The 11,048-nt window shown below is 46.5% G+C and overlaps 1 protein-coding gene and 1 pseudogene across 1 annotated transcript; both read right to left on the bottom strand.

The window, feature by feature from the left end:
* Window positions 1–4,310: 4,310 nt before the first annotated feature.
* On the bottom strand, window positions 4,311–6,440 carry LOC135887455 (olfactory receptor 5V1-like; annotated as a pseudogene).
* Window positions 6,441–8,809: 2,369 nt separating this feature from the next.
* Window positions 8,810–9,598, bottom strand: LOC135887453 (olfactory receptor 14A16-like). Its single transcript, XM_065415207.1, has one exon. The coding sequence runs from the start codon at window positions 9,596–9,598 to the stop codon at window positions 8,810–8,812; it is 789 nt and encodes a 262-aa protein (XP_065271279.1).
* Window positions 9,599–11,048: the final 1,450 nt, after the last annotated feature.

Below are 11,048 nucleotides of genomic sequence, written 5' to 3'. Positions count from 1 at the left end.
GAGCTCAGTCCCTTAGGCAGGGCTGAGCAACAACAGTATACACAGTAGGGAGCCCAGGCCCTGGGCCAGGGCGGGGCAACAATGGGTCAGGGCTCAGGCCCACAGTCAGGGCTGAGCAACAACAGTACAAATAGTGTTGAGCCCAGGCCCTAGGTCAGGGCGGGGCAATGCAGAGTCAGAGCTCAGGCCCTTAGGCAGGGCTGAGCAACAACTGTACAAATAATAGGAGGCCCAAGCTCTAGGTCAGGGCGGGGCAACAATGCTGAGTTAGTAGCTCAGGCCCTCAAGCAGGGCTGAGCAGTAACAGTACAAACAATAGCACTAGGCCCAAGCCTCCTCAGGCCTGGGAGAGGGGGAGACTGCCACCCACGAGTTGGGTGGCAGAGGGGACGCAGGCCCTCCCACTCCACTGCATCCCAGCCCAGGGCCCTAGCAGCGGCAGAAGACCCGCTGCATAGTCAGTGGGGATCCTGGCCACAACACACTGACATGGGCTCTGGCAGTGCTGCAGCCAGACTGGCGTCGGCTGCCCCTGGGCTACTTCCAGACTCCCCCTCGGGTAGTACCTGGGTCAGAGTGTTGTCCTCTGGGGGGTCCAGCACCACAGGTTCCTCTGGATAGCGAGCGTCGGGCAGGTCCAGCAACTCCTCCGGGTAGCAGGTGCAGGGCAGGCCCGGGCAGTCCTGGCGGCTGCCTTGGGCCGCAGAGTTTTCCAGGTCATGAGCTGGGCTGGAGGTATCTGGCCCCTCCGATGGCTTGGGCCTTACTGATCTCTGAGGGCGAACCTTTATACTTCCGGGTTGCCGCCTGACCCTCTGAGGTGTGGGCTCTGTGCTCCCTAGCTCCGCCCACTCTGGCCTCCGGCTGGGCTCTTCCCTCTCTGGGGCGGCAGGGAGCCACACCGCCTCACTACAACCCTGTATAAAGTTTATACAGGATAAACTCATAAATTGTTCACCCTATATAATGTTGATAGATAGATATGCACAGCTGTTTGCCCCTCCCCCCAGGTATTAATACATTCTCTGGGTTAATTAATAAGTCAAAAGTGATTTAATTCAATACAAAGAGCAGGATTTAAGTGGTTCCAAGTAATAATAGTCACAACAAAATGAATTACCAAGAATAATAAAATAAAACATGCAAGACTATGCCTAATACAGTAAGAAAGTGATTCCAGATGAAATCTCACCCTCGGAGATGTTCCAATAAGCTTCTTTTACAGACTAGCCTCCTTCTAGTCTGGGTCCAGCAATTACTCACAGCCCTGTGGTTACTGTCCTTTGTTCCAGTTTTTTTCAGGTATCATAACTTCGAATAAAAAAATATATATGCATGTAAATAGGATGAATATATCCAGTAGATCATAACCTTTGCAGAGATATGTTAAATGGCACATCTAACATAAAACATATTCCAGTCATGTCATATTTACACTCATAAGCATATTTCCATAAAGCATGATGGGGTTTATTATTTCTAGAAAGCAACGCCACACCGGACATTCTGGTACTCTGGGAAAGCTGTGGCCCCGCCCCTACCTCATGGTCCTGCCTGCCAGTGTGACCTTGCATGCGTCCCTCATCCGTGATACTGGATGAGGGACGCATGCAGTACCAGAGAGGGGACAAACCACACAGAAAGGGGATTATCCAGCTTAAAACGAAATGAATGGCCAGCTACCCACCATGCTCACCACTCCCAAAGAGCTTCTGCGTGGCTTCCTAGAAATCTCCTCTACCAGGAATAAGTTCCAACAAACTGGATCTCCTGCATTCTGTCGCAAAAGCACTGAGTAGATATGATTGGGTCAAGTCTATTCTCCAAAAAATTTCTCCCGTGACCATCATCTCATTCTGTGTTTCTTTATAAATATAATCAACTCTTGACATTATTGTCTACATGAGAACATAATGTGCAATATGTTTATGCACACTGAGGTATTTAAACTGGTCAATATCTAGAAAAACTGCACTCGGGTCAATGGAGTTACTATAAATTTACACCTATATAAATATCCTGTATTCACACAGTGGTCAATGTCAGATCCTTCAGAGAGAATGAACAGAACAGGACAATTATTGAGTGACCCATCCTGTGTTGTCCAATTCCAGCATCTGGAGTAGGGCCTAATGGACTTAAAGGAGTCCTTGGGAACTTGTGTTTAACTCCTTAGGCCTCTTAGAAAATCACAGCTCTGGTCTTAGATCAACCTCCTGTCTTCTCCCTAGACATGGCACCTCTGGGTTAGGTGTCATACACACTGCCTTGGAGAATTTCAGTTGCTTTGTAGGTGAAAAGAAGGATTTAGTTCTCCAGGGTTGTCAATTACATACCAAACAAACAAGAAACTGAAAACAGGCTTTAATTTAGAATTTTAAAGGTCCCTAGGGGGTTTGGACCATAGGTCCCATCAATGGAATAGGCTGCCAAGGGAGCTTGTGGAATCCCCATCATTGGAGATTTTTTGAAAAACAGGTTGGACAAGCAACTGTCAGTGCTGGTCTAGATTTACTAGATCCTGCCTCAGCTTCTCAAGGTCCTTTTCAGCCTCACATTTCTATGGTTCTGTGATTCTATAATATATCTACAAAAGACATTTTTTTCTATTAGGTGGGCTGGCACCATCCGCAGAATTAGCAGAGATATGGGAATGTTCTTCAAAGGCGAGGACTATTCTTTCCAGGAATTTAGGATGGGATTTTCAAAGAGCCAGGCACCCAATTTCCCTTTGCTTCCAGTCCCTCCCAGAACAGTATTTCTGTGATTCTAGGATCTCTGGTGGATATCGAAGTTCATAAGTCAATGGACCCATAGCTGCACACCAGGGTATCATTGCCCAATATAAACACCTGCACTTCATCACCTAAGGCCTGGTATTCAAAGGTGTTTAGGTGCCTGGGAGATTTTTATAAAGCCTCTTGGTGTCCAAAACTTATTGTTTTCAGTGGGAATTAGCTGCCTAGTTGCTTTTGAAAAACCCTCTAGGTGCCTAAATACCCCCTGGGGCCTGGATCCATAAAGAGACCCAGGCATGGTGACCCACAGTGCGGCAACACCTAACTGTTAGGCACCTAGAAAATCACTGGGGCAACAATAGGGTCACACACAGCCTGAGTCAGGCCCTGGGCTCCCATATGACGGATAGGGAGAGACAGACACCTAAGAATGGGTGTCACAAAATCCAGCATGCTAGGAGAGGAGGCACCTGAGCTAGCCGATGGGAGATGCCGAGTAGAGGAGTGTGTGCTAGCTCAGAGAGAGATGCTTAAGTCCAGTCAGGGAGGCCCTTGTCTCTGCTAGCGAACCACGAACCAGGGGAAGATAGGGGCATGCTCGGTCTGGGGCCTGATCTGGTAGTACCCGATACTTGATGACATCAAATGGATTCTCCGATCTAATCAAACATACCTTGCCCTCCCAAACCCCCACTCACCAAAAACATCTGGAACAAAGAAACAAATCAATCAACCAACAAAATACAGTACATCCTCGCTATAATGAACCCCTGGGGATCCAAGCCATTTCTTCGTTAAAGCCAAGGGTTCATTATAGAAAAAGAGGCCAGCCGCCGGAGCAGCGGCTGACACCTTGAACCCCATGGCCATGGCGGAGGCTGACAGGTCTTCCGGCCCTGGGTCAATACTAGGGGCAGAGAGGTCCTCTGGCCTCGCGGACGCAGCAGGGGCAGAATTTTTACTCCCCACTCTGGAAAAAGGAGAAGAGACAGAGACCCCATGTGTGAATTTGATATGGTAACTAATTTTACGTGGAAAGTGCTCTGATACCATGTTGATGTGTGGCAGTACAAAAGCCTCATACGAATCAATCGATCAATAGATGGAGGGGTATATATGGGGATGGATGGATAGATAGACATGATAAGTTCATGGAGGATAGATCCATCAATGGCTATTAACCAAGAGGGTCAGGGATTCAACCCTATGCTCTGGGTGTCCCTAAGCCTCTGACTGCCAGATGCTGGAATTGGACAACACCGGATGGGTCACTCAATAATTGTGCTGTTCTGTTCATTCTCTCTGAGGCATCTGATATTGGCCACTGTGTGAATACAGGATATTTATATAGGTGTAAATTTATAATAACTCCATTGACATGAGTGGAGTTTTTCTAGATATTTACCAGTGTAAATACCTCAGTGTGCATAAACGGATTGAACGTTAAGTTCTCATGGACACAATAATGTCAAGCGTTGATTATATTTATAAAGAAACACAGAATGAGACGATGGTCATGGGAGAAAGATGGCCATTTTATTTTTTGGAGAATAGCCTTGACCTAATCATTTTTCACATGGCAGCACTGATATCCTTGTTCTTCATGCTAAAAATTATCGGATTCATCATGGGAGGCACAACAGAATACAAAACAGCCACCATGAGATCCAGGTATGAGATTGAGGTGGAGGTGGGTTTAATATAGGCAAAACTAGCAGTGCAAACAAACACGGAGACCACAATGAGGTGAAGGATGCAGGTGGAGAAGGTTTTATGCCGGCCCTGCTCAGAGGAGATTCTCAGCACTGTTTTGAAGATCAGAACATAAGATAAAATGATAAAATAAAGCAGTTTAAGGCAAAGTACACGCTAAAGGCAATAGCCCCAGTTTCACTGAGATATGAGTCATACCAAGCAAGTTTGAGGAGCTGGGGGATTTCACAGAAGAACTGATCCATCTCATTGTCTCCACAGAAGATTATTGCAAATGAGTTCCAAGTGTGCAGTGCAGAATTGAGAACCCCACTGATCCAGATACTGGCTGCCATTTGGACACAAGCTCTCCTGTTCATCATTGACTTGTAGTGCAGTGGTTGGCAGATGGAAATGTACCAGTCGTACGCCATGATGATTATTAAGGAAAGCTCAGCTGTAGCAAAGAAAAGGAAGGGAAAGACTTGGATGACGCAATCCGTATAATGAAATGGCCCTGGTGCTCATGAGGGAATTGGCCATGGACTGGGGTCGACAATGGAGATGGAGCCAAGGTCTAGGACGGACAAATTCATTAGGAAGAAATACATGGGTGTGTGAAGATGATGGTCGAGGGCTATGGCTGTGATGAGGAGAAGATTCCCAGTCAGGGCTGCCAGGTAAATCCCTAGAAACACCATGAAATGCAAAATCCGTAGCTCCCGAATGTCAGAGACTCCCAGGAGAAGGAACTCAGTCACGGTGATTTGGTTGGACATTTTCTTCCTTTGTACATCATGTGATGGCTGTGAAGGGAAGGACAAGGGCAATGGCCAGGGTTCGGTTGCAGTCACTAAAGTATAGGCCTTGCTGGAGCACTAGGCATAACTAACGGTATGAACCAAAGGCTGCAAATAAGAAGAGATGTAATAGAATGTATGGGTTTGAAATTATTGTCTTTTTGGACAATATTTGCATTCCCCAGTCTTTCTTAAAGCTCACTTTCCAATTAAGTGTTGATTGACTTGATAGCAAAAGTCTTAAAGAGTTCCAACCTTAATTCAAATTTATGTTCTTAAATTAGCCCTGTATATTAATACTCTAATATATTTAATTGAAATGGCAAACTTACTGTGCTGGTCTTTGTGGAATTTTTCCCAGCTTGAAATGAATTCAAGCCTCCAGTGTTAGGAATCTTTGGTCATATCTATCTATCTATCTATCTATCTATCTATCTATCTATCTATCTATCTATCTATCTATGCACCCCCTGCCTGTATTGTTTTGTTATCCCTCTCTCTCATGCCCCCATCACTGTATTACCCAGCAGCCATTGTCGTGTCCCTTCTCTGGATGTCCTGAGTTGCTGGGTCTCTCTGCAGTTCCTAGCAGACAGGGATCTACTCCACAGATGGGCACTCCCTGCTCCCCTCCTTGGGTGGGCTTGGCTGAGAGGTGATGGACTAAATGGGATGAGGGACTGAAAGCCTCTCCCAGCTCTAGAGAGGGCCAGGCACAGGAAGGAGGAGAGTGGGGTGGGAAGGAAGTAGTAGCCAGTGTTGGCCAATGGAGAGAAGCAGGAGAGAATGTCTGGTGTTTGGAGGTGGGACACAAGCAAGCAGGGATGGGGGGCTGTTCCGTGGGTCTGGGGCCATGTCAGGGGAGTGGGGCTGAGCAGAGAAGGAGACTGGTGGGCAGAGGGGTTCAGCCGGGATCTCTGAGGAAGCTGAATGAGGAACTGTGGATGGAGAATTGTCTCTGGCCATGGGAGGGGGAATCTCAAAGAACAGGAACCGAGAGCATCCGTGAGTTGGAGGGTTGTGAGAGGGGAGGGAGGGGATTAAGGGGTGGGGTGGTTGTTTGGGGGTCTGGGCTGTGTGAGGCAGATGGAAGGAGACACTCAGGGATGAGAGTAAGAACATTCAGGGGGTGGAGGATGTGGCAGAGGCTGGATTCAAAGGGCCTGAATCTCCTCTCCCTGAAACCAGACATACTCCAGTGTAACACCATGGACTACCCCTGAGATGAGTGATGGGGGAAACAGCCCCATTGACTCCAATGGGGTTACTCCTGATTTACACCAGGGTGACTGAGAGGGAAATCAGTTGACTGCAGTGGAGTATTTCTAACTTTTTTTACAGTTGGTGTGTTATGGTGATAAATTGTGCACAGCTACAGATCAAACCGGGGCTCAGATCCTCATGCCAGAGTCTCCAAAGCTCAAGGGCCAACTCACCAGAGTGCAGTCCACCCACAATAAAGTGACAGCGTTATTAGCCACAAAGTTTAGTTTTCAGTTAGGTTCCTCAGCCTTTGAAGTGCTTGGAGTCGTGCAAAAGGAATTGCATTGTGCATGTGCATGGCGAGAGGAGGAGCTTGTTGAAAGTTGTTTCTGACGTGCAGCCCCATAGCTGCTGAAAGGAAAATGTTCTGGCCAACAAACCTAGGCCTTGTGACTTAAAATCTAACCCTGGGCAGAAATCTGTGCCTAAAAACAGGAGGCATCTGCCTCTGTTGAAGGGTTTCTAATCTTGGGGAACTGTCACTTGAGCACACCTGAATATTGAGAAGGTGCTGAAACTATTTTTGAAATGAAAATAAATAACCCATACACATGCTCACTGGGAGGGGGGATGATTGGGGGGGGGAAGAGTTGGTGGGAAAGGAAGAGAGGAGTTTTGGGCGCAGTGAGAGGAGGAGTGATTATTGAGAGGAGGATAAATGAAGAGGGTGGATAGGAGATGAGTTGGGGGTCAGGAGACAGGTTGGGGGTTGGGAGATGGGGAGGGTAACATAAGGGTCAGTGATAGCAGCCTGGGGAAAAATGGGGACAGGAGCACCTGACAGCCCCACATTCCCCTCCCATGTCTGTGCCAATATCTGGGGGTTCCCAAGCTATCTATGGGGGTCCAACCCTCCCTGCTCCCCTCACATAATCTTGGGATCATGTGTGCCAGGTCTAGGGAAGTGATGCCCCTTGGGGTGTGAAGCTGAGAAGAGGCACATGTGGAGCGTGCACCAACAACACCGTGAAGACCCTGCTGGCACTGGGGTGCTCGTACAAGTGGAGCAGTTCACACCTCTCAAAGCGATTGTTTCAGGCTGCACCGTCTCTTGGCGGGGTTCTCACTCAGCTTAGAATAGCTCATTAAGATAAATAGGCCACTTCACTGGAAGATAGATGTGTCCGGCTTTGTGCTGCGCTTATGGAGAGGTTCTGGGGGTGGATGTGAGGGGAGCCCAGACAGGCACAGAATACAGCTCCTGTCCAGAAAAATGTGGTGGTTGCGAAAAGATCCTTTTGCTTCTCTCGTCATCCATATCCACTGCTATCTACAGACGCTACAACCACCACTTACTCCTACCAACATTTTTCTTTCTCTTCAAACAGCTAGAAAATTAAATACCCAAAAACTTCATTGAAACAGAGTTAAGGTCTCCCAGTGAGAGCTTGGGCCCGTCCAGAAGGTCCAGTTCAGCAAAACTCAAGCTTCTGAAAACCAGGACATACAGAATTAAGGTAAATGCTCACATAACCTTAATTCTGCCCCCTTTGGGCAATGCCCCACAACACCCGTAACACCCACACTCCTGCTCTGCCTTGTGACTGCGATGGACAGATGCTACCTGCGCTTGCCCTACGCTCGAACACTGGGCCTGCTCCCCCCACAGAATGCCACATTGGTACAATTTAACTACATCCCCTTTTACAGCCCCTTCACACTTGCACACAGGAGACCACCTAAACCTCTACTTCCCCATACCCCTCATTAAACCCACAACCTGCTCTCATATTCCCCTCACCACTGACAAGATGACCCCAGGGCCCTGCTACTGACACGATCTACACAATTCTGTAGATGGGAGCCTCAAGGGACATGTGCACCTCTTCCTTTGGTCACACACATGGGGTGCGGGGGTGAGACCAGATCTCCCCATATCACAAACACAGCTCTATGGTGCTCCTCATCTAATCCCCAGAGCTCCTCATATCACAAACACACCACCCTTCTCCCTCCACCATTCAAGTCAGCTACAGCTAACACCATAAATGCAGAGGGAGTTTAATGCAGAGAATTCCATGGGGCTATTGTCAGCTCCTGGGGGCAGAGTTAAGGTTGTATGAGCTTGTATCTTAACTCTCTATTTCTTGGCTTTCCAAAGTTTAAATTTTGCAGTACAACACAATATTCTGGAAGGGTCTGAACTATCACTGGGCAACCTTAACTCTGTGTTAACAAAGTGTTATTGTTTTTGGCCATATATAGCTTGATCGATCAATCAATTCTTATCTGATTTACACTTGTGTAAACCTAGAGTAACTCCACTGACTTCAGTTAATTTAGTCTGGATTATTACCACACAGAATGAAACCATGGTCATGGGAGACATCTGGAAATTTTATTTTTGGTGAATAACCTCCATTCAGTTAGTTTCTTCCAGGCACCTTTGATCTCCTTGTTCCTCATGCTGTAGATGATCGGATTCATCAGAGGAGGCACCACGGAATAAAGCACACTCACCACAAGATCCAGACCTGATGGAGAGTGGGAAGTGGGCTTCATGTAAGCAAAAATAGCAGTGCAAAATAACAAGGAGACCACAATGAGGTGAGGAAGGCAGGTGGAGAAGGCTTTATGCCAACCCTGCTCAGAGGGAATTCTCAGCACTGTTTTGAAGATCTGAACATATGACACTATTAAAAAACCAAAGCAGCTAAAGCCTAAGAATATGTTAAAGGAAAGAACCACAGTTTCACCAAGGTACAGGTCAGAGCAGGCCAGCTTGAGTATTTGGGGGATTTCATAGTACAGCTGACCCATCATGTTGCCTCCACAGAAGGTTATTGCAAATGTGTTCCCACTGTGCAGTATACAAAGGAGAATTCCAGTGATCCAGGCACTGGCTGCCATTTGGGCACAAGCTCTCCTGTTCATTATAATCTCATAGATCAGTGGTTGGCAGATGGCGACATATCGGTTGTACGCCATGATGGTGAGAAAAGCAAAGTCAACCGCAGTGAAGAAGATGAAGAGAAAGACTTGGGTAACACATACAGAATAAGAAATTGACGTGGTGTTTAACAGGGAGTTGGCCACGGACTTGGGGACAGTGAGGGAGATGGATCCAAGGTCTAAGATGGACAGATTCATCAGGAAGAAGTACATGGGGGTGTAAAGATGATGGTCAAGCAGAGCAAGGATGATAACAAGTAGATTCCCTGTCAGGGATACCAGGTAAATCCCTATAAACAGGATAAAGTGTAAAATACGCAGCCCCCGAAAATCAGAGAATCCCAGAAGAAAGAACTCAGTCACGGTGGTTTGGTTGGACATTTTCTTTCTCAGTACATCATGTGCTGCCTGGGGAGGGGTAAGGACAACGGCAATGTCAGGAGAGATGGTTCCTCACCTGTAACAATCTCACCAGTAGTGAACTGCATTGTGACACCAGTGTAAATTGCCACAGCTCCCTTACAGTCGAGCAGTTTCCATTTCCACCATCTGAGGATCTGTTCCCAGATGCGGCTTGATAAAATGCCATGTAAATATGTAACCAATTACAATCCAAACCCTACAATCTTAGGAACCACAGTCCTCCTATTGCGACAATGGAGAGCTATTTTACGAGAGGAGAGTGAGGCTACTTCTACACTATGAACCAGGGGAGTGATTCCCAGCTCGGGTCCATGTCCTTGAGATGGCCCGATGAGAGCTAGCACAAGTATAAATCCTGTATAGCCGTGGTAGCATGGGCAGCCACGCTGAGTAGGTGGCCCCGAAGTTCAGACAAGCTTGTACGTGGCATGACGAAGCTATGGTGCCGCCCATGCTATTGCAGCTGCACTGTGATATATACCCATCCATCTAGCACAAGCGCATGCACGTGAGCTAGGGAAGCACAGCCCTAGCTTGTAATGTATATGTAACCTAAAAGAATTTGTCTTGTTTAGCTGAGCAAAAAGTCAGCTGAGAGGGGATGTGGTCGCTCTCTATAAATAGATCAGGGGGATAAACACCAGGGAGAGAGAAGAGCTATTGATGCTAAAGGACAATGGTGGCACAGGAACTAATGCGGATAAGCTGGCCATGAGTAAATTTAGGCTGGAGATGAGAAGTAGGTTTTTCCCCAGCAGAAGAGGGCTGAACTAGGGCTGACATTTATTCCTTAAAAAAAGCAACTTTAGATACTACTTTTCAAAAGAAAATGCAAATAGGACTCCTGACCATAGACAATACTATTTTGTACTTAGGCTTAGCAGTATTTAATTTATATATATATATAATTTTGACTGATAATATTGATATTTATAATTAAACATTTTTTTTATTTTTATCAGTTTAAATTTTCACAGTTGCAGGAAATTATGGAGGGATCAGACAATAGTTATTTAATGACAGTACATGTTGAGTTTCAAAAAATTAAAACTTGAGAACTGTGAAAGCACAATGTTTCAACATGACGTGAAGATATAGAAAGTCAATAACCTTAAATCAAACACTCATAAGTTCTCAAGCAGCATTTTTCTTACTTTGCCTCACTGGAAATGTTGATTGTTGAAGGAAATATTTTTTTTGCTGGCTTTGTGTGTATGGTGAAATCAACATTTGCAAATAC

The sequence above is a fragment of the Emys orbicularis genome, chromosome 13 (assembly GCF_028017835.1).
Source record: "Emys orbicularis isolate rEmyOrb1 chromosome 13, rEmyOrb1.hap1, whole genome shotgun sequence".
Lineage (NCBI taxonomy): Eukaryota > Metazoa > Chordata > Testudines > Emydidae > Emys > Emys orbicularis.
Note: the sequence above shows the minus strand (reverse complement) of the source record. Positions and strands in the feature narration are given on the sequence as shown.